At 39.5% G+C, this 24,062-nt stretch overlaps 1 protein-coding gene and 1 long non-coding RNA gene across 2 annotated transcripts in view; both read right to left on the reverse strand.

Moving 5' to 3' along the window:
- LOC105716195 (uncharacterized) overlaps positions 1-3,761 on the reverse strand; it is a 99,418-nt gene extending 95,657 nt beyond the window's left edge. Inside the window, exon 1 of the long non-coding RNA XR_001107220.2 lies at positions 3,662-3,761. This is a non-coding gene — a long non-coding RNA (uncharacterized LOC105716195). The remainder of the gene's footprint in view (positions 1-3,661) is intronic.
- A 5,247-nt stretch (positions 3,762-9,008) lies between these two features.
- The window catches only part of ASB4 (ankyrin repeat and SOCS box containing 4), a 50,739-nt gene continuing 35,685 nt past the window's right edge, over positions 9,009-24,062 (reverse strand). Inside the window, exons 3-5 of the mRNA XM_012450777.2 lie at positions 20,276-20,766; positions 12,651-12,764; positions 9,009-11,652 (exon numbers count right to left, since the gene is read on the reverse strand). Of these exons, the coding sequence (XP_012306200.1) occupies positions 11,464-11,652; positions 12,651-12,764; positions 20,276-20,766 (794 nt within the window). The 3' untranslated portion in view covers positions 9,009-11,463. The remainder of the gene's footprint in view (positions 11,653-12,650; positions 12,765-20,275; positions 20,767-24,062) is intronic.

Consider the following 24,062-nt stretch of genomic DNA (forward strand, 5'->3'; position numbering starts at 1 on the left):
CTTTGATTACCTGTGAGATCCTAGGCAATTGCACAACCTATCTATACTACAGTTTAATCATCTATAAAATGAAAATAATAGTATTTTCCTCATAGGGTTATAGTGAGAACTAAATAAATTAAAACATGTAAAGGAATTAACATCATTATATTTTCCATGTCAGTTTTGCTATAAATAAGAGTTTAAAAATGAATGAAGCAACACATTTGATGCTTAATCTAATACTTAGTCAAGCTACTGGTAACAAAAAACTCAAACATGAAATACAGAATTTGAGAAGTCCATTAGCAGCAATTTTGATTAGTAACTAGACCTTGATTAACATAACTTTTCCAGTCCTCATTTCCTTATAGTCAGAATAGGGATGGCATTAATAGCCACCAACTGTGGGGTATTGCCTATGTGTTAGGCACGCTTGATGAGTACTTTATAAGCATTGTAAATAATGACACAAAAGTTTAATAACCAATCCTCACTGATAGATGATTTAATATTCATTCATTCATAAAACAGTATACACTGAGTGACTACAAAATGCTAAGAGTTGAGATACAAAGGGAACAAATGATAAACTATTCCAACAGACAGTTCACCAAAGAAAATACACAAATAGCAAATAAGCAAGTGAAAAGCTATTTAACATCATTAGCCCTCAGGGAAATGCAAATGAAAAGTACAGAGACTTATCACTATTCACCTATCAATGGCTACAATTAAAAAGACTTACATCACCAACTATTGACAAGAATGACAGCAACCAGAACTCTCATACATTGCTGGCAGAAGTGAACAAATGTACCTTACTTTGGAAACAGTTTGGTACTTTCTTGTAAAATTAAAGTGGCTGACCTGGATTTCACTTCTAGACATTTGCCAGAGGGAAATGGAAACATGCCCACAAAAAGACTTGAGCAAGAATGTTTACAGCATATTTGTCTATTGTATTTGTCAACGTTCTTCAAATAAGCAGAACCAGTAAGTTACATACACACAGAGAGAGAGAAAAAACTATGTTAAGAAATTGGCTCGCATGATTACAGGGACCAACAAATTTGAAATCTGCAGGGAAAGCCAGCAGGCTGGAGAACCAGGGAAGAGTTAATGTTTCAGTCATGAATCTGAAGACAGCCTGGAGGCAGACTTCCCACTTTCTCAAAGAACCTCAGTCTTTTTCTTGTAAGGCATTCAACTGATGAACCCATATTATGGAGGTTGATCTACTTTATTCAAAACCTATTAACTTAAATGTCTATCACTTCTAAAAAATATTTCCACAACAACATCTAGACGGATGTTTGACCAAATATCTGGATACACGTAGCCTAGCCAAGTTAACACACAAAACTAACCCTCACATCCATTATTACCCCAAACTGGAAATAACCCAAATCTTCATCGCTAGGAGAACAGGTAAATATTTATTTTGGTGTATTCATAGGATGAAATACTATTAAGCAATAAAGAAGTATAAACTACTAATATATGCAAAATATAGATGAATCTCCAAAATACTATGTTAAGAGAATAAAGCCAAACACATAAGAATATATGCTGTATAGTTCTGTTTTTGTGAAATTCAAAACCAAGTAAACCTAACCCATGTTGATAGAAACAATACAGTGGTTGCTTGTGGGAGATGGGGATTTACTAGAAAGAGGCAAAAGAAAACATGAAGATATGCTGGGGTAATAAATGTATTATTTACCTTGATTAGAGTGTTGATTACAAGGATATATACACTTGTAAACAGTCATATAATTATCCATTTTAAAGCTGCGTATTTCGCTATTGGTAAATTTTACCTTGATCTTTTAAAAAAAACTGGAGAGATTACAGTGCTTTTCTTTAAGGAGGTTATAGCCTGGTGGTAGAGACTGGCAGACAGGCATTTACAACACAGCATAAGTGAGGTGCTTAACCTAATTCGCTTATTAAAGCTTTTAAAAGGGGACGTGGGAAATGGGCATGGTATTTTTGAAAGCACCCAGGTATCCTAAGGTGCAGACTCATCAGTGTCCCAGTGAAGGTCAGGACTTTGCCATTATTCACCTTTGAATCCACAGCAGGTACAGAGTCCAGCTCAATAAATATTTGTTGAATAAATGGCAAAATTCTATGCTTCTCCTGACCAAAAAAAAAAAAAAAAAAAAAAAAAAAAGTGTGATTCAGTGCCAGCAACCCTGCCTTCTAATTCTATCCAGCTTTTTATTTATGTAATTCAAGACAAAGAGCCTGGGAGAAGATTGAGAATGAAATCCAGGGATGACAAATATATTTCAACTTGCCTATCAACTCTAAGCAATCGGAAGTAACAGTCAATACACTGTACTAAGAACTCTGTGCCTGAGTCTGGACTCAAAAAAAGAGAATATCTTGGTTGGTTAATATTGTCTGCCGTAGGTATAAAAAATAACACAGCCCACTTTTGCCATCCCTGAAGAGCTCAAATTCAACAACAATATAATATCTAAATAAGAAACAGACACAACATATGTTAAGTCAACCTGGTTCCAACACAGAAAAAGAATTTTAAGAACTATTGGAAACCAAATCAAATATCTACACAATGAGAAGAGAGGGTCTCTACTAATTTATTTAGAGGTGGCCCGTGTCTACAAATGGGTAGATTTCCTTGAGTGGGCTGCAACTGGCATATCATTGAATATCTATTCATATGCTCACATATTTTTGTTACATATGTGTGTGTCTAACCTTTTCCGGAATATCCAGGGTCTACAAGTCAGTCACTTACAGAACTCTAGAATTCAAGCGGGTGGGACTACAATAGCAATTACAATTTATTAAATGTTAACCATGTGCCTGACATTGTACTAAACAATTATTGCGCCTAGTTACAAAGGTGGGAACTGGGTCTCAGAAAATATTAGTGGCAGGGAGGAATTCCAACTCTGGCATATCTGACTCTGTGCATTAGTCTGTATGGCTACCTATTCAGTATGTTATCTGAATAAGTAATTATTTTATGATTTTCCAGAAGGGAGCAACTCTGTGACCATACTGGTGGATCTGTCTGACTATGTGCAAAAGTGCATGGGACACCTGTAACCCAAATGGCATGATTAGGCTTCTCTGGCGTTGCCTGGGGTGGGCAGAAACATGCATGTCTCATTTTGGAGGCTTTTCTCCTGCCTCTTTGGTAGTTTTTGATACTAGCTTGGCCCTGATCTCTCACCTGTAATCTATTGCTAGAAAGACAACAAACACTGTTCCTGCCAGTTGTTGACAGTCCCTAAGAATATATCAACATGTACTCTACGTAAGTACGTGCTAACATTGAGATCCTAGCCATGAAGAGGCAAAACAAAAACAAAACAATAGCATAGCCAGGAAGGAGGACAAGAGACACTAAGGGAAGGGAGAAAAGGAGAGAATGGAAAAGAGGGAGAAAAAAAGGGAAGAAGAAAGAAAGAAGGGAAATGCAATGAAGGGAATTACTAATGAAATTGTCTACTTCAGTGCCACACAGAGAGAAACTAACTGCAATGTTTTTTTCCTTCCAGGTTATGTAACCACAGGACAGAAACCTATGGTTCTAAAATCATTTCCTGATACCCAGATCGCTTTCCAATGAAGGGAAGAGCAAAATTTTTTGAAACTATAACTAGGAGATTAAAGAAAGTTGCCATAGAATACCTTTTACCTTTCTTGAGCTTTCGGGTTTAATTTTCTTCAAGACTGCATTTAGAATTGAAAGTCATCCGTAATTCCATGGCTGTGATTCACCGTAAAGAGAAAGTTCTCCTACAGTGCCTCCTTCAGGCCAAACTGCCAGGAGCAATGAACCCTTAAAACAGCTTGGGACAGTTTGTTTCAGAGACTGAGTCTGTACCACAGAAAAATCATTATAGTTAAAATGTAATAAAAAGAAAAAACAAAATACCAAAAGCTGGGTCTTTGATCTATGCACATAAAAGTCGTAGAAATTGCCATATCTGGCTGGGCACAGTGAATCACGACTGTAATCCCAGCACTTGGGGTGGCTGAGACAGGTAGATCACAGGAGTTTGAGACCAGACTGGTCAACATGGTGAAACCCCCGTCTACCAAAAAATACAAAAATTAGCTGGGCATGATGGCATGCACCTGTAATCCCAGCTACTCAGGTGGCTGAGATGACAGAATCGCTTGAACCTGGGAGGCGGAGTTTGCAGCGAGCTAAGATTGCGCCACTGCCCTCCAACCTGCATGACAGAGTGAGACCCCATCTCAAAAAAAAAAAAATTCCCAAAAGAGTCCTGAATATCAAGTAGTTAATCACCATTACCCAAATAAAGAAATTGACACGAGTTAAGAAACTGACCCAAGTTCACACAGATGTTAAATGGAAAAATCAAGATTAAAATTCAAGCCATTGAATTCCAAAATCCATATATTTTTCTTTGTGCCACACTGCAGTGCTAATTGGAGTAAGTAATTTTCAGCTTCTATGTATTTTTGCCATAGAATTACCTAGAGGTTGCTTAGAAACAATTTGCTGATGTCTGAGTTTTTTTTGATGGATCATCCTAAGAGACCTTTTGTTGTCCATCTGACTTCAGCAGAATTTGGAGTCCTGGGGTCCCTGAAGGACTGTAATGACGTCAGTGCTTCAGTGAATAATTCATCACTTGAACACTGCCATGTTGAGAACTATAACCAGTCCTAGACCTCCAAATTTTGCTCTATTCTGTCATTTTCTGATGCCCTGCAAGAAACATTCCTTTCTTCTTTTAATGCAATTTTAAAATCTTTAGCTTTTGATAAAAAGAAAATGTAAGGCTATAATCCCCTTTTTTGCTCAATAGTAAATTATTCCATATGATTGGAGTGTTTTACATGAGAAGGAAGGGTTAATTAGTGTCATTTTTACATATTTTTTCAGATCTAAAGGATCAAAATTGTATATGGGGGTGGCATGGAAGAAAAGAGTAATGATAAAGGCAATTACCTGGTCTTAAATATCATGATGATACTCTGAAAATGATGAAATACCCTGTAAATGTTACATGATTGTACCATAATTGTTATTGCTGGAAAAATTATAAGCTTGGAAGAAGTATAATTATGATGATAATAATATTCATTGATTCCCCATGGTGCTTCCCCACTCTGAGACATTTCAGAATTTCATCCCACTCAGCCCTTCCAACCTTATCCTCTGCTCCCCACACACAACAAATGTTCATCTACGTCTGTCAAGTTACTCTGACAGTGGTGAATACTCACTGTATATTCCAACTCTCACCCTTTTTTAGAGATACTCACTTTTAAATTCCACCCCCCCCAAACCCCAGGGCCTTACTGTTACCCAATTACCTAAACCCCGCCCCTCTTCAGGTCACAGATCAAGTCCACCTGCCTTCCCAGGTCCATAGTGGCTTCTATCTGTCCTCAACTCAAATAGCACCTACCATCCAGACCACCGCCCAGGCTGTCACCGACTTGTCACAGTGTTTTTTGTGTGTGCATCAGTCAGATCCTAGAGGAAGTGGAGGACACACTCAATACAGGTGATTGAAGAGAATCTAATCAAGGGCTATCCGTGGAAGTGTAGGTAGTGTAGAGGAAGCAAGCAAGGCATGATGAAGCACCCCGGGTTGGGGGCGCAGGCAACTCAGTGGAAGCTGTGACTACCCCTGGTCTGAGAAAGCAAGTGGAGGAAGCAGCTACTATAACCCAGGGAGAATAGGAGTTTAAAGTGGCTCCTGACAGGAGGTGTGGCCTTGGTAAAGGAATTCACCCACCAGCAAGAAGTGACCAAGAAGGGAGGGAGCCAGGAAGGGCCCCAATCTGCTGATCTTCCCATGGACTGAACCCTCTAGGAAGCCAGGCAACAGGGAGTCAGTTGATGCAGTCTATGGAAGTCATTCTGCCAAGAACCAGAGCAGGGTAGAGAGAGGATCTTTGTTTAGAGAATGGGCAGCTCATTTTCTATGTCTTGCTTCCTGAATCGAATTAATTGTGATCTCTATTGGTTCCCACCACTTGTCAGTCAAATAATTACTTTCAGCTTCCACCATATCTGGAACAAAGCAAGGAGTGAATGTTTGCCTTTGTGCCTCTCAGCAGGTGTGTCTCGGCGCCTGGATCTTGAGAAGGCCCCCAGTACCTACCTTCTACATCTGAGGCTGCCTTACACACCGCAGCATGATAGTTCTGTTTTGTCCATTTTTCCATGCTTAATAAGCACTGAAAACTAATCCAGGCTGTCTCACATACAAGGTGGCTATTTTATTTCCATAACTGGATTCAGCATATATTTGCATTGTGGTTAGCCAATATCATTGAAGCACACCTCTATCTGAGAAAACAGAAAAACAATTAGTAAAGAAGGAATTTAAGCTCACTTAAACTACTTAGTGTTGCTTTTTTAAAAAATTAAAAAACAACTGCTGGCCGGACACAGTGGTCCACACCTATAACCCCAGCACTTTGGAAAGTCAAGGTGAGTGGATCATTTCAGGTCAGGAGTTTGAGACCAGCCCAGCCAACATGGCGAAAACCCTCCTGTACTAAAAATATAAAAATTAGCCAGATGTGGTGGTGGCCATCTGTAGTCCCAGCTCCTTGGGATGCTGAGGCAAGAGAATTGCTTGAACCCAGGAGGTGGAGCCTGTAGTGAGCTGAGATTGTGCCATGGCACTCCAGCCTGGGCAAAAGAGCAAGACTGTCTCAAAACAAACAAACAAAAAACTGCTTCTCGGGGATGTTTTTGCATATTTCATACACTGTTTTTCATTGATGGCAGATGTGATCAAACGTGAACAAGACAATTTATCACTAAAATGTAGGTTTTGAAAATCCTTTCTGATCAACCAAATAGCTCAGTTAGATAGCATCTAATCTTTTTTGAAAAGAACTGTGTAATTTTTATCTTTATTTCTAAATAAAAACAAACCAAAACCTTGAGCTACTAAAAATGAATCTTATAATGACTTGATAACAACACTCCTCTTGTTCTTCCCACATTCATCACAGAACTGCACAGGCAGTAATACCTAATATAGTCTTTTTCTTTTCTTTTTCTTTTTCTTTTTCTTTTTTTTTAACAGTCAAGGTCTCCCTCTGTTGCCCAGGTTGGAATTCAGTGGTGTGATCATAGCTCACTGTAACCTTGAACTTGTGGGCTGAAGTGATTTTCCTGCTTCAGCCTCCAGAGGAGCTGGGACTACAGGCGTGTGCCACCACACACAGCTAAGAGAATAAATTCTTGTAGGTGAAAGAATAAATTAATGAAATTCTCCAACACTCTGTTCCTTCATTCTGAAGGAATGACCCTCCCTGCTAGGAATCTCATTGCTAATCTACACCCCGCTACAAAATTCATCTCCTCCTTCTGTTTCCCCCATTGAAGATGGAAACAGCTGAGAAATCAGCTGTGTACACAGTGACTAAATTTTTCCATAGTAAAATAGATTATTGCAACTTTGATAAACCTACTTACAAAAATACAAAGTTTCAAAAATTCATTGATTGTGGTGTTTACTAATCCTCCATGCAGTGGACAATTTCTATCCCTACTCCCTACCTCAAAAAAGCCTAAGAACATCAGGGACCTGGTTTGTCTTGATCCCCCATGGATTCCCAGCTGTCGTCAAAATCCTGACACATAGTACAAACTCACCGGTAGTTTCCAAAGTAAACAGAAATCTACAATGTATCACCTGCAGCTATAGCTTCACTCTAAAGATATACTACTCCACTGGTGGGAGCCTGTCTCTACATTATAATGATTATGACAAAAACAAGGGCATTAATACTAATAAAATGCTACTGAGTGTCATGTTCTGCTCTACATGCTTTAATCTGCTAATGATTTAACCTTCAAATCAATCCTATAAAAGTCCTATGGGCCGGGCATGGTGGCTCACACCTGTAATCCAAGCACTTTGGAGGCCAAGGCGGGCGGATCACCTGAGGTCAGGAGTTCAAGACCAGCCTGACCAACATGGTGAAACCCTGTCTTAAAAAAAAAAAAAAGTCTTATGAAGTAGGAACCATGACTATTCTCATTTTACCAATGAGAAAACTGAGGCATGGACCATTTTCCCTATATTATGAGTCAAATAAAGAGGGGAGCCTGAATAGGAATCCAGACAGACAGCAGCAGAGCCAAACCTTTGAACATCTAACTGTAATGCATCTGCTTATCCTCCCAAAGAAAGTGACAAGAATTCCTTCCAGATACTAGCTGTGGTGTTTTCTAAGAAAACGGGTGAATAGTTGGATTCATTTTTTAAAAGTTTTGAAAATGCACCAATTTAGAACTTTGTAAGTTCTTCACAATCAGATGAATAATAAAAACATAAGGCTCAGCTGTCTTTTACAACATTGATAACCCACTGCAAATGGTTTGTTACTTTTCTTATCTCTACAATCATCGTTCAACTACTGTGTTTTTATCAGAACCCACTAGGTTTAGAATGGAAGGACAAAGTAGAGATATAACACTCGATGATTAAAAAATAGAACACAAGTGTGTCTAGTTCCTAAGAAGGAGAGAAAACCAGATAGGTGGTCTTTCCCTCATATCGAAGGTTCTTCTTCTCATGTAAGTTTCAGAAGAGAGATTTTTTTCCTTCAAAACAGTAGATTCTATTTACAGAAAGTTTTCTCAGAAAGTAACAAAGGCATCTTGAGGATATAATTTCCTCTGTTGCTTTGCCCAGGGTTTAGTGGACAGTGAGAATGAAGGAAAATGAAAAACCCCAGGAGGACAGAGATGGTGAGAAGAGAATAATTCAGTACAATTCCTTTATTATTATTAAAACACCCTTGTTCTTATAGCAAGAGGCTGCATTGTATTTGTTTTGAAATGTTTTGGCCACATTTACCCTTTACTTTCTTTTGAAAACATTATTTATTTACAGGCACAATCCCTTATTCTCTTTTTCTTTCTAAATGTTGAAAAAAGCGATGAAATGCGTAGAGTTCTTCAGTGTCGTTGCTGAAAAGTCAAAGCTGGGTTAGGAAAAGGTGCCTTATGGGTAAGTAAACAACGCACAAGATGAAAGAAGACAGAAGAGCTTTATTTGAGTTCTCTAAATAAAAGTTCAAAGATAAGGAAAAACCATTTTAAATCCACCAACAAACAGTTAGAAACAAGTAGCCATGTATTCATGTATTCTATGCTAGATTAATATGAGTGTTTGAGCACACGCAAGGTGAATAAGAAAAGTTTTCATTCCCTGGGGAAGGAACATCTTCTCCCTTCGTCCCCAGCATCAGTTTTGCTTGCCCAAAGTCAGTGCATCATGAGGTTTTCTGCCAGAATGCTCCTTAAGATGCAGGGTGCCAAGCAATCCTCCGATTGTTCCAGGCTGTGTTCTTTTTCTATTTTTTAAATTATTACTATTTTTAAGATTTCAATGGTTTTGGGGGGTACAGGTGGTTTTTGGTTACATGGATAAATTCTTTAGTGGTGAGTTTTGAGATTTTAGTGCACCCATCACCCGAGGAGTGTACACTATACCCAATATGTAGTCTTTGATCCCACACCCCTCTCACAAGTCCCCACAGTCCATTATATCACTGTGTGTCTCTGCATCCTCATCGCTTAGCTCCCACTTATAAGTGAGAACATACGGTATTTCACTTTCTACTCCTCAGTTACTTCACTTAGAATAATGGTCTCCAGCTTCATCCAACTTTCTGCAAAAGACATTTCATTTTGTTCTAGGATGTGTTCTAATACTACTTGCTGCAAGCAAACTATTGTTTGAAAGATCGATCTTTATATGAATATTTCATACAAATTCACCATTCTGTTCCATGATATAGATCTTATTTTAGTACAAAATATTTCCCCCAAAATATCTGAGTAAAACTGGTACTTAAAAGACTAAAAAACTGTATCCACCTATGACTTTTACTCCACTCCCCTAGGGGTAAGAGAATACCAGTTCAGAAACACAGTCTAAACTGGGATTAACCAGTTAGGTGATCACCAGTTACATTAAATGAAAGCCCAGTGGAATATTTGACATCATCTCTATTCAACACTCCAGCATCCAAAGTTAAATATGATGGAGAACTACACACATAAACCTACTCACGGCTGACAGATTTGTTTTCAATTTACTTCTGCTTTAACCTCTAAAAAATGATGCTAAGAGGCAATGAGCTTAACTAAGAGTGATTAGCAAGAACAAAAAAGTGAAGTAAAATTGACCTCATAAACCACAAGGCCCAGAGCTTAATCACCTACATTTCTTTCTGCAATACTCTAACGAGCAAGCCTGATTAACACACTTACCTTCTCAAGTTTCTCAAATTTTTACCATTTTCAAAAAGTCTCTCTTCATTTACTTTTTATAATCCACTGTCACTAGCAAAGTGCTCCTTATCTTTTAGCTAAAATGCTATGAAATGTCAGTCTGCTACATAAAAAGACCAAAGTAATCAACTAAGTCCCCTCACACGCTTTCTTTCCCCTATTTTCCTATACTTCCTCTTCACATGCACGGGAGTCATTGAGTGCGGAATATTTTTCTCAAGGAGTTTAACCAAATAACACACTTATAATACTAACCAAATAACACACTTATCTAGATGTTAAAAAAATTGAAAATACACTAACAAAAGCAGGAGATCCCTCTACTTTACATAACTCCTTCACTCTTTATCTTCATGCTTAAAAGAAAAATCACACTTCATGTCAGAAACACAACTTTGAAAGACAAGCACTAAAAATGAGTCTGCACCTGTACTCTTGCCCCGTCGCTTTATATTGCAGTTACCTGCGTGTATGTCTGGATCCTCAGCTAAATGGTGAGATCCTGGAGGGCAGGAGTCACACGGGACTCATCTTTGCATCTCCAGTCTCCGGCTCAATGATGTGTGTTCAAATGTCCATCCTTAACTAATAACTGGGCTGATATTTCTTTCTCATTCCTAATTTGACTCCAATATCTCCTTGTTTTGACTAAGCTCATGTGCTTTCATCACTGAAATAAACTTGAGTAGCTTGGTTTGGGGAGTAGGAGTTTGCAAAACTAGCGACAGTAATTACTGCTCAGGGGTAATGGGGGAAGACACCAAGTTTAAGAGGCCAATCACAAAGCCTGCTATGTGGCCGTCTAAATGAGAATGTAAACATATTACTGATAAGGCAGAGAATTAGATTGGTTGGAAGAAAACCTGGGTCCCATTTCAGATGAGATAAGATATGAAAAGTTTTACAAAAATATTTCAGGTACTTAGTAAAAGCACTATATATATTAGTTATTACTGTTACATTAGCGTGTTCTGAACACATCCTTGTCTTTGAACATTCCTTAGCTTCACTTCTTGTTTATTTCCCCATACAATGATATGCTAGGATTAATGACATAGTGTTTGTAAAGTGTTTTGAAATCCCTGAAGTGTTATAATCAACCCAAGTACCATTTTATTTATGCAAACTGTGTCTACCCAGCGAGTCCACTTAAATACCTAGGATTGGGAACTGCTGTCTCATAAAGCTTAATAAATAATTCCCTCTGGCTCTAAAAGCAAGTACTTTTTCAATGACAACGGGAGGGAAAGCAAAGGAATTGCTCTGTGACATCTGTTGTGTAACGTTCTTCTAATGGCACATCTCGATAAATGCATGAGAGTCCTTGGAGAGTTACAGCACACAGTAAAGAGAGAGTGGTAAAAATCCCAGTATTTCTGAAAAGGAAGGCAAGACAAATTAAAGTTAGCAAGTCCCCATAGTTGACATCAATAAAAATCAACAATGCCTAAACTAACCTCTACTTCACACATAATGGCAGCTTCCTAGGGTCTCTATTGGTGAGGCAAAAATTAAACATAATATTGAAATGGGAGCAGTGACGAGGTGGTATACAAGGAACCCAGGAAATAAGATAAAATGTGCATGTGTAAACTGCCTGGACCATTCTAAACCAAAATAGCAATTTTAAACTCATTATGTGCTTGGTGTGATACATATATTCAGATATTTAATGAAAGTGAAAGATTAATGCAGCTCATTCAAGTTAAGTTACTTTTAAAAGTAACACAGCTAATAAGCAGCAGAATAAAATTACACCTAAGCCACAGACCTCCAAGACCGGTGAACTGTGCACTCTGTGTCTGATACCTCTCCATGTGGTAGAGACAGATTTTGACTTCTAAAACCAAGAACCAAAAGCGTTCAGTGGGAAGGACTGTGTACAAAGGTAGCAAGGTCTGAAAGTCTACAAGTGAGGATTTGACTTTGCCTATGGCTTTCTGTATGACCCAAAACAGGGTTTTTTTTGTGTTTTTTTTTTAACTCTTTCCTGCCTAATAATCACTTCACAATACTTAAAAGTAAATGAAAAAATCTACAAAAAACACTTAACATTCTGGTAAAAATGCTATATGAGCAATCACAAATGTGATCATTTGACTAATCTAAATTCATGAGAGGAAAGGAAAACTGCCACCTTTATATATTTAATTCAACTCGCCCTTAAATGGAAGAATTCCCCAAGACACTCCTCAGTGCTGCATATTTGACGGAAATATTCTCTCAAACCTGCATTTTATAACCCTTTGTCTCATTGCATTTGAATAGTCTTTAAAGGCATTTTCAAAAACCAACATTTTATTAGAATTTTCTGTACTTCTAGAGCAGAAAGTACTTGATAGCAAAAACTATAGGAGGGGAATCAATTATTTACCTCCAAGTCATCATCAGGGATAGCTCTTCTCCACTTTGTGTTCCATCTGATGTGTTCATAGGCATTGACTACAACTTCAATTGCTTTAGGACAAGAATGGCAGGCCTGTATCACCTGCAGAGGAAGCACAGCGTTTCATTTGTTTGATGCACATATATGGTTCATTCATTCTGCTCACAGAGACATCAAGAATTCACAGACCAGTGGGGCTGGTAGCATGTGCCTGTAATCCCCGCTACTTGGGAGACTGAGGCAGGAGGATTGCTTGAGCCCAAGAGTTCAAGGGTATCCTGGGAAACATACCAAGACCCTATCTCTAGAAAAAAAAAAAAAAAGCCCACAGGCAAATTAAGCTCCCTGAAACTCTAAAATGCTTTTGACAAGTCTCACGACTTTGAGTATTCCAGTACACTGCCACCATGGCAGATAGGCAGATTAATAAAATCAGACCAATTTCTTTCACCTTCCAAGTGAAAAAGAGGCACTAACAAAGATGAGACCTGAAGAATTACTTTGCCTTTGTACATAATTGAAGAGACAGACTGGACACAGAATACATTTCCAGCTGCCCGGGAAACTCTTCTAGCTCTACAGAAAATGTTATCAAAAAACCGAATGTTAGTCAATAAACTTAGATTTGCCGGTGACCACAAGGTAAGACAAACTCCATAATAACATACAAGTTGAGCCAATTTATCTTCCCAGGCCAATACCTGCAGAGGACTGGTGTCAGGTACCAAACCACACTTATTAGTATTTTACCTTTCATCAACAAGTGAAAGATGACATGAAATTCAGTTAGCTCTTAGCACACTCTGTTTAACAGTTTACTGATCAACCAAAAATACTTGAAACCTGAGTCAAGGTGGCCAGAATTTCCTTCAGGAGACAGAGAGGTTTAGCTTTAACATTTAGATGAAACTAGATGGATGTTTATACACTTGACCAACTTTTGGTGGGGCCAGTAAAAGGCACTCCTTACTCCTAGTTTAATCATCTTTCTTTCCATTGTCACCAGATAAGCAGCTCCAGCCACAGACCTGTCTTTTAAATTTTCTCATCATGAGTTTCATATCAGTCCCATTTTTCCCTCGAAACTTCAGAAAACATAAATCAACCTCTCTGAGGACTCCCCTTAAAACCCCTCTCACTTGGCGTTAGGTGGGGAGGAAGCCCATCCCTCACCATTAGAAGAGAGGCATGCCTCTGCACTTAACAACTTTGCTTGAAGAAATTTCTTCATAATTTCCCAGGCCATCTCAATCTCAACCTATTATTGTTGAGCAAAAGATAATAAACCGACTTTCCCTCCATGGGGAAATGTGACGCTGGATCACCTTCCTCATAGGTGGTCTAGCATCACATTTTTCAATTTCAAAATTGCATTTGCATATTACAAAGATGTAATAAAGCATTGCATCTTTATAACATTAGGGTAATAAGGACCTAATGCCTTGGGATCACAGGTAAAACAGAGACTGAAAGATTATGATCTTAATACCCAACTAAGTAAGAGTGTGTGCGTGTATGTGTGTGTGTGTGTCTGTGTGTTTCGACAGTAAAGAAGTCAACCTGAATAGAGGGCCCACATCAGAGAAGGGCTAAAGGTCAGAACTGGTAAGATGAAGCCAGCTGGCAGCACACCTGGAAGCCAGTCTGAAGAGCGTGGGATTGACTTGACAGGCAAAAAGAGGCTATTATATACTCTTAACAAGAAGGGGTGATATTCAACCTATCCATTCCATTAGGAAGCCTTTATTGAGCACTGTGTTTAGCACTATGACAGTAATTCTGAGATGTTTATGACCTGTTTTTTGTCTTTAAGGAGTTTATAACCTAGTTGAAAATACACAAATAATTTTGAAGAGTTAGAGAGCAATATAAGTCAGTAAATAATAAAAGACTAACTTATAGATCATCAAGTGTTCTTAGGCATCATCAGCAAGGCACAGAGGAGAAGACAAGTACACGAAGGGCAGAGAGCAGAGGGAAGGCTGACGGGAAGTGCACCAACCAGCTCCTAGGCTGGCATCAGCACCAGTGCTGGGAAGGAAGGGTGGCTGAAGCTGGGAGAAGGAACAAGTGTAGGGCGTAATACTAATCAGATAGAAGGAGGAAAGAATACCACTTGAAAGCCAGAGATAGAAGACAAACAGGGGTGCCACTGATCAACAGAAATGAGGAACATACTCATCTGGGAATGAAAAGATAATGAGCAGGAGGATATTTCATCTTTAATGTCTTCATGTCAGTCAAAAATGTATACAACAGATACTCCCATGAGAAGGCTAAGACGGAGAGATTATGTACCATCAAAGTATGTGCTGGCTAAAGCATGAAGCTCAGCAGCACTCTAAGTGGGTATAAATGGAATTGGTAGACGATCATTACCAGCAGCTTCAGAAATCCTAATAGGCACAAGAGAGGAAGAAGAAAAAATAATAGCTACCATTTTTCGAGTACTTACTACGTGCAAAGGACGGTGTTAAATCTTCATATAATTTAGCTTGCTCAATCTTTGAACAATCCCATGAGGTTGGTCCAAAAGTATCCCCATTTCAGAGATTTAAGACCAAAGGCTTAGAAAATTTAACCTCTGGGTCCTTTAGCTAGGAAATGATAGAGTCAGGATTTAAACTCAAGTCTGCATAACTCCAAAGTCAAAAGAAAACCAGACGTGTCAGAGTGAAATACCAAATAAAGAAAGCATTCCGAGTGAGGTTGTCACAGGAGTCACAAATATCAAGGAGATGAAGACAGATCAAATACCACCAGATTGAATTAAACGGCCAAGTTACTGGGAGTTGGGTGGACTGAAACAGGTAAGGAACAGATTGTGGGGGATAAAGGATAGAGGAAAAGTTGTAGGTAGGGCTGGCCTGTCCCTATCTTTAAGATCCTTGGTGTCATAGCATGCAGAGTGTTAGGGGCTCACTAAATAACTTTCCCTTCTTAGTGTAGGACCCATTAAAAATGAAATGAAGATGATAATCAAAGATCAGAATTATCATCTTCATTACTGATAAAGTAGATTACATCTCTTAAGTTAGGGGACCATACAGAGCTCCTAACACTCTTACCTCCAAACTGAATTGATACCCCAAAATTGCAGGCCTCTCCCTGGCAGACAGAGTTTATTACCGGAAGCTTCCCACATAAATGAACAAAGAATTCAAGGCTCTCCAAGATTCAAGACCCAAGGTTAAGCAAGCTAACTCAATTCCTCGTCCCAACTCATCAATCTGTTAAGTGAATTGAGAAGGCTGGGGACAGAGATTAGTGGGGTATATTTTAGCAGCATTTTCCTTATGAAAACATGAGCAAAGGAAATGTGAGAGAGTAGACTGGTGTCAACTCCGAAGGGAGAAGCCACAGCCTCCTTTTGGCTTTGCCAGCCCAGAAAACAGAAAACGCTCAGTAAGCTTCACCTTCGTAAGTCTCTGGCATCTTTATTCTTCCTTCATAGAGGAACGATTAGACAAGCTACTGGAGAGAGCTTTAGACACCTCATTTCATCATTCAACCCCCAAAAGCATGGATTAATACACAATATATTAAAAAAGATACTCAAGGCAAGTCTCCCTGCCACTCTTCCCAACCAAATGTCATCTGTAAGCCACTTCAGCAGAAACATTCTCAGGCTACCTCCACTCTTACATATTGATATATTTGTGTTCAGAAAGGTACTTAATGATCAAAGAAAACTGCCTGTACCCTAGTTTCATATAAGCATTGTTCAATGGCAGAAATCATCCTCACCTTCCCCAAATCCTCAAGTTACCTTTTCCTCCTCCAGAAAAATGTCTTCTTTGCCCTACAAGAAAACCCAATCCTGGCTCCTGGGGTGTCACTTTCTTTGGAATTATGCTGGGAGAAAAAAAAAGTCAAATGTCCTTTTGTACCCTGGAAAGCAATTGCAGACCCTCTAATTCTTTTTTCCCCTGCTTATGTAATTTACACATTGGCTTTCAGTGAAATACACCCTCCACAAATATGCTTTGTATTTGGAAGAAAGCATCTTCAGCTCTGACCTTGTTCCTTGTAAGTAAGAAAACTGAATTCCCCATCCACACAAGAACGAATCACTTTATCTTCTGGATGAATGAGTCAGTCATTTATTTGTCGTAAAGATGACTTTCTCTTTGGAAAGTCAGGCTGTGGAGTAGTTGTTTTAAATCACTTTGAGGCATCTGCATAGTAAATTATATAGTTTTTCTTTACTTTTCCTTTGGAAGCTGGCCAGCTCTCCTACACAGTCTGTTGAGTAGCAACAAAAATGTTTGCAATACCAGCCACCTACCAGTAGCCAACTCTATCCTAAATCTCATTAGTGTACAGCCAAAGTGCAGGAACTCAAAGGAGGAAAACAACTGAATAAGAAAATGCTAACCGTGGATAAAGTTGGTTGGAACACACAGTTGTATGCCTACTTTATAGGATGATAGAGCCACCAAGAAGAACAAGCAGGGCAGATGCCTACGTTGGGCCAAGAGCATGTGTTGAGAGGAGGAGAAAAGGAAACACTTGGGTTGAATGCCTCTACTGTATTCCACAGCAAGTGTCAGAATACAACTCAACATTTAGTCTCTGTTCAGGGATTCACACACATACTGTCTCTCCTGGTTGGGAAGACCCCTATAGTAAACCAGGCCCAGGAGCATCAATTCTCCTGCTCAACGGATGTGTAAGGATAATAATACTCATAGCCATCATTTGTTTAATGGTTGTCATGCCCATGGCACTGTGCTAACCACTTCTCAAATACTATCTCATTTAATTATCAAAACAACCTTACAAGAAGGCTACTACTATTCATGGAAAAAGTGATAGAGTATGTTTCCTGGCACCTTCATGCCCTGTGTCCCTGTCCATCCTTTTCTCTGGAAGGAAAATAGTCTTTGAACGTCAATATGCAGAAAATTATACTTTGTGAAGTGAGCTGTATTACAGAGGTAGATTTTTCTTTGTCTTCTAGAGGTCACACTATGAAGAATGACCAGCTCTTAGTGAGATGTAGATAAGAAAAGAAGATGGAAGTAGACCAAGGGAGAGGTTTGTAGATGCCGGATGGGACTGAAGTGAGGAACTGGGAAAGAGACTCTGCGAGGACTGAAAGCAGTCCACGAGAAAAAGAAAAGAAATGTTTGGCACCATCCTCTGTGCTTTGAGCATCTTTGTGATGTGCTATGAGTAGATTAACTTCCTTCTGGGGAAGAACTGAGTCTGCATATTATTGCCAAGGCATACATTCAGGGTATACGCATTAGCAGGGGAAGAAACTGAGGTCCAGGAACTTTCAGCAGTTTATTTAGTCACACTCTTAGGTAAGTGGCAGAATCTAAGTTTGTCTAACCCCAAAGTCCATGCTTCTCACCACCCTCACTATTTCCACTGTGAGTCTAAGCTACCCTCATCTCTCATCTAAATCACTGCAACTTTGCCTGCCCCCAACTCAGAGTTATTCTCTGAAAGGCAGTCAAAAGGATCATTTTAGAATATAAGTCAGACTTTTATTTTCCCCAACTCAAAATCTTTCAGTGACTTCCTCTCTCATGCAGAGCAAAACACCAAGAACATTCCCTCAGCTTACAAGGCCATATATATGGTCCACAAACAACCCACATATATACCTCCTGGACTTACCTTCCTCTTGCTCACCCCACTTCAGACACTGTGGCTTCCTTGCTCTTCTTCAAACACGCTTAGCCCTCTTCTACCTCAGGACCCTCACACCTGCTTTTCCTTAGGCCCGGAATGCTCTTCCCACCTTCCCAACAGCTATTTGCATGGCTTATTCCTCCACATCCTTATTTTTTCTAATCAACTTAAATGCCATATTCTGGCATTCTCATTTTTTTTTTTTTTGCCCTGCTTTTTCTCCGTAGCACCTAACACATCAGAGTATGTTTATTTTCCTGTTGTTTTGTTTGTTTTCTGTCTCCCACTAGAAAGTATCCTTCGTGAAGGGCTTTGGGTCATTGCTCTACCTTTAGCAAATAGAAGAGTGCCTGGCACTTTGGAGGTGTTTAGTAAATATTTGTTAAATAAACAAATGAGTGAACTTGACGCTTACTCTGTGTGACTTTATGAAAATATCTTAACCCTATTACCTTTAGCTTAATTGCCTTTCAAATGAGAATGATGCCAGTGCCTACCTCAGAGTCTATTATAAAAATAAAACCAAGTAGTCTGCATAAAACCTATTTAGAGCTCAACTCAGGACAGTTATTGTAACATTATTCTCATTCTATTTCTCATCTTAATCATTTGGGGTTCTCTAAGAAACTTTCAGAAAGTTCAGGACATTCTGGGATTTATATATAATTTTTTAAAAAAAGATTTAATCTTCCAATAACATCCTGATTACCAAGAGAAAATTCCTTACTGAGATCATGGGAGTTGCTGAATCCATCAAATCTTCATTTGAAAGTTCTCTGGTTTCTCCATCTTGAATTTGCCCTGACTGAATGCATCACCCTTAAATTTAAGAGGTAGAACTTAAGCTGTGAATTCAGGAAAAAAATCTGTTAATTTGCTATCTGTGGCCCTACGTTGGTCAGCTATTGTATACTTCAAACTCTTCTGCTTCTTGTTAATTAAATTTTTAGAGTAAGGGGGAATCCTAGGTATGGTACTTTTTGATTTGTTTTAAGGTAAAATGCATTTTGGCCTCCAAATTAATTACCATCAATAAACTTATGCAAAATTCACTCTCTTCCATGTTTCTGTAGCACTCAATCATTCTTATCATGATTATCTTATCATACCTTATCTTATCATACCTTATCCTTTGCCACAGCATATTAAAATTAGCCCTTTATTTGTTTGCCTCATCTGCTAGATTCTAGGCTTCTTGAGGACAGGACCCATGTCTTGTTCCTATCAATACCGGTAGCAACTGGTCCCTACCAGCCTGTTTGAGATTATCAATGTTATTAAGAGAAACTGTTCAGTGTGATATCATAAGAATAAATGCTGGAACTACAGTATCTAAGGTTGGATCCTGGCACTGGCCCTGTAGGAGCTCAGGTTAAGTTACCTAACTTGCTTAACTGTGCCTCAGTTTCCTCCTCTGTAGAGTACAGACAATAACAATAATATATACTTTGTAGGATTGCTGTTAAGAATTAAATGAAGAGATACAAAGCGCTTATAACAGTGTGCTTATTCATTATATATAATACATATAATTTTTAGTACTTAATAAATGTTAGCTTTCATTAAACTGGAAAATTGGGTGGTCCTTTCATGGCTACAAGCTAATTCCAAAGCAGGTGGAGTCACCTTTAGATCAGTCATTCTGTTTAAAAGACGGCAAATGTATGTCTGTCTAACACTATTCACCTTTCTGGCAGACTTACCTCAGTCTCCCAGGAAGCCACCAGCGCATTGGTGTTCATCAAAGGCATAAAAAAGTATCTGCTACTCTTGTTCTCATTCTAGCTCTCACACCTGATTTCAAGCAAACTTAGACTAGGATGAGACGGTGAGACAGCTAGGGTTAGGTATGTAACCAGCGGTAGCCCAGGACTCAAGCCTCAGGCAAGCTTGAGTGACTTGGAGATTTCAGACAGGGCTGCCACTTGAGTCTCCCTCAACATGCTGACCACTGGGCACAGCCTCACCTTGTGGAACTGTGGGGGGTATATTCGGGCCGCCCCGTGGTTCAACAGGAGCTGGTAGCAGATCTCAGGCTGCGCGGCAGGGCGCACGGAGGTGACCTTCAGCACGTACTGGATGGCAGCACAGCCGTTGATATCCATGAGATTGGCTTCGGCGCCAGCTTCTAGCATCATGTGCATGAGCACGTGGTCACAGTTCCAGGCTGCCTTGTGGAGGGGAGATTTAAAGTCGTCATCCCGGGCATTGACCTCGGCTTTGTAGTCGAGCAGCATGCGGCAGATGAGGTGGTGCTCGGTGCTGTACTCCTGCTCCTTAAAGCGGAGGGCCCAGTAGGCGGCGATGGCCAGGGGCGTCTCCATGTGGGCATTCACGCTGTCCACTATGGCCCCGTGCTCCACGTAGAAGGCCACTAGCTCCGAGAGGCCGAAGTGGGCAGCCGTGTGCAAGGGCGTCTCCTCATCCTGGTTGTTGGTCTTCATGTTCACATTCGCCCCTTTAAAGAGAAATTGAGGAAGACAACTATTTAAACATATTTTGTCATTATTCCTAAAGTTCACAAAACAAGACTTTTCCCACTGTTTCTCCTTTAACTTCTGACTGCCATATATAATCCCCACCCCTCAACCCCTTTGCCCCCAGGTTCCAATTCTGGGCCTCATGGAAGCCATTCCCTTGAAGCAACAGCGCCATCTCCTGGGTAACTAGCAAAGGTACCCAGGGGAGGAGAAGGAAGGATTCGTTCCAGAAGGCTGGAACCTTGCTGGATTTTGCTTCTTACTCCCAGATTGATTTGGAAATACCAAGATATTTCTGTATCTATATACATTAAATCGCTGTTATCAATATAACAATGTTTGCTAATATCATTAAAAGCAAAAGTTATGTCACAACCTTTGACTCTAAAAATCAACTGTTTTGAATATTCCACAAAATAATACTTTCTTCTCTTTCATAGCAGGTGAACCTAAAAGATTGATGCAAGTAAACTTTAGTTGTATGGAAATTGCGCATCCCTTTGGTTGAAATTACAGTACAGACTAAACTACAGTACAGTACAGACTAAAGTCCCTCTGTGAGACTTTCTTGGAACACACCACCACCACTACTACATATGTGCATACGTGCACACACACATGCACACACACACAACTTTAGTCACCAAACTAGCCTAAAGGACGTATTTTTCATTGAAAGGGGTAGAAGCTGGTATAATAGAAATACTCACTTAAAGAGAGAAAATGATTCAGAGACTGCAAAATGTTTAATTTTTGGTTGACAAAGGATGTTAGAAATAGGAATTTTTTTTGTGTGCTTGGAAAGCTCCTTAAAATTACTTAATCCAACCCACTTATTTAACAGACTAGAAAATTTAAGTGAATTTTATTTTTCTAATAGGAAATGGTAAGTGTGAGAGTGGTCAACTAAAGAATCGGAAATTTTCTTTCTCTCCTAATTTAATGGGGTGAACAAAATGACCCTTCCAGGACCAACACGAATATTAATTCTACTGGAATTTTTAATAGCTACTTCAAGTATAAATCTAGAGAGACTTTATTATTATTATTATTATGCTAGTAACTAGCATTTACTAAGCACTTATCCATGTGCAACATTCTTGGCTAAATGCTTTTCATATATTGCCTCATTGAATCTTCCCAGCAACCCTTTGAAGTAGGTGCAGTTTTTAATCCTAATTTTACAGATGAAGAAATTTGTACTTAGAGAGGTTAATTATTGGCCAAAAGTACACCCAGCTCGTTGTCACAGGTATAACTAGCCGGAGATGTCACAGGTGGTAAAGGAATTTACCAAGACAGTTGTAAGTAAAGAAAGGCAGATTTATTAGAGAAAGTATGAAAATATGTTGCAAGGTTGCAACAGGCAGACAAGCAGAGAAGGGGCTTCGTAGAGGTGGGGTGGGATTGCAGAGAAGTTTATAGGGTTGTGCTGGAGGGAGCTGCTGAGCTGAAGGAGGTCGCTGTGCCCACAGAGCAAGGTCATTGTGCCAGGAAGAGGTCATTGTTTGTGATTCCGCATTTCTCAGAACAACTGGTCATTGTTCTTCCCCGCCTGGGGCTCTCTCCCACCTGGGACCCCTTCCTCATTGCGAATCAAGATTTGAAAACAGACAGTGTGGCTTCAAAATTCCTTATTCCGTTCTATTCTACCTCATACTACTTTTCTGAAGGAAAACTTCTCTGTAGTTTGCTCTCTTTTACAATATGAAAACCAGAAAGTAGTAGAAAAATAACATTGCATTTTGTTAGCTTAAAAAAAATCATTCACCATGTATTGTTCCTTTATGCCCTTACTTATGGCATCTCCTGATCATACGGAACATTTTTGAGAAAGGCAAAACTCCTACAAGCATGCTCAATATCCTATACAAAATCAGTCCCCAAGGGAGGTACCCAAGAGCACACTGCTCTGTGAACCCTGAGACTGTATTCCTAACTTGTAGAAAGCAGAATTGTAACCAAGATTGTCTCTCACGGAGCCATCTGTGTTCAACAGTATTCTGCCCTAGAGAAGTTCTGGGTCAGGTCTTCTTTCAGGTCAGCTCTTCTCTGTTCTGGAGTGAAATGGAATGAATGAGAATGTCTTCCCAGAAGCTATGTGCAGGGTCACTTCAGACACTGGAGAATTTCCAGTAAAGAAGAGGATCAAAGGGTCAGGATGAAATTCTTATAGTCCAACTTGGAACAAACCACATCCTTTTTTTTTTTTTAATGTACTTGGACATTTACAATTGATCTCTGACCTCTTGGTACAACTAGATATGTTACATGGTTTCCTTTTCTGAATAGGAGCTTATTATTTTTATACTTGAATTGTGTCTTCAGTGTAACTTTTCCAGGGAATCGGTAAAGTAGGATAATTTGATTACTTTTTTACTTCAGACTTTGTGATTTATTCAATAAATTTTTGAGACCAGAAACATAAATTCTTGGGAACTTTGAAATATATTTTAATGTGAAAATACAACATATTCATTTCCTGGAGCTGCCGTAACAAAATACCACGCACTGGGTAGCTTAAAACAACAGAAATTTATTCTCCCACACCTCTGGAGACTAGAAGTCCAAAATTAAAGTGTCAAGGGTTGGTTTCTTCCAAAGGCTTTGGAGGAGAATCTGCTTCGTACCTCTCTCCTACCTTCTGGTGATGGCTGGCAGTCCTTGGCTTGTAGACCCATCACTCCAGTCTCTGCCTCCAGCTTCGCATGGCATTCTCTCTGTGTCTCTGTGTTGTAGGTAAATCCGGGTTCTTGTCATGTGACCGGGATAATTTAGGCACTCAGACACTTTGAAGGTTGAGGGATTATGGAATTTATTGGACAAAAAGGAAGAAGACTCTCAGCAAAGTGAGAGGGGTTCCTGTTAACAGGCCCCCATTTCACAGACTGAATCCCAGGTTACCACCCAGGAACAGGAGAGGCCAGGCTTGCTCCCTGCTGCAAACAGCAGGAACTTCCATAGCTCCACCCCATTCTCCCAGTGTGCAGGCTGGTCGGAGGGTGTCTGGGGACCCCATTATACTTGGCTGTCTCATTTATGTCTCCACATGGTCATCTTCTTATAGGAACACCAGTCATACTGCAACAGGGAACAACCTTACTCTAGCATGATTTTAACGTAACTTAAGTAATTACACCTCCAGCAACTCTATTTCCAAATAAATTCACGTGCTGAAGTATTGGAGATCAGAGCTTGAACGTATTTTTGTCGGGGAGGGGGGCACACACAATTCATATATATGTACGGTTTTTAAAATTATTGTAAAGCCATC

This window comes from Aotus nancymaae, unplaced genomic scaffold, assembly GCF_030222135.1.
Source record: "Aotus nancymaae isolate 86718 unplaced genomic scaffold, 86718_ANA_hifiasm-v0.15.2.pri h1tg000025l, whole genome shotgun sequence".
NCBI classification, from domain to species: domain Eukaryota; kingdom Metazoa; phylum Chordata; class Mammalia; order Primates; family Aotidae; genus Aotus; species Aotus nancymaae.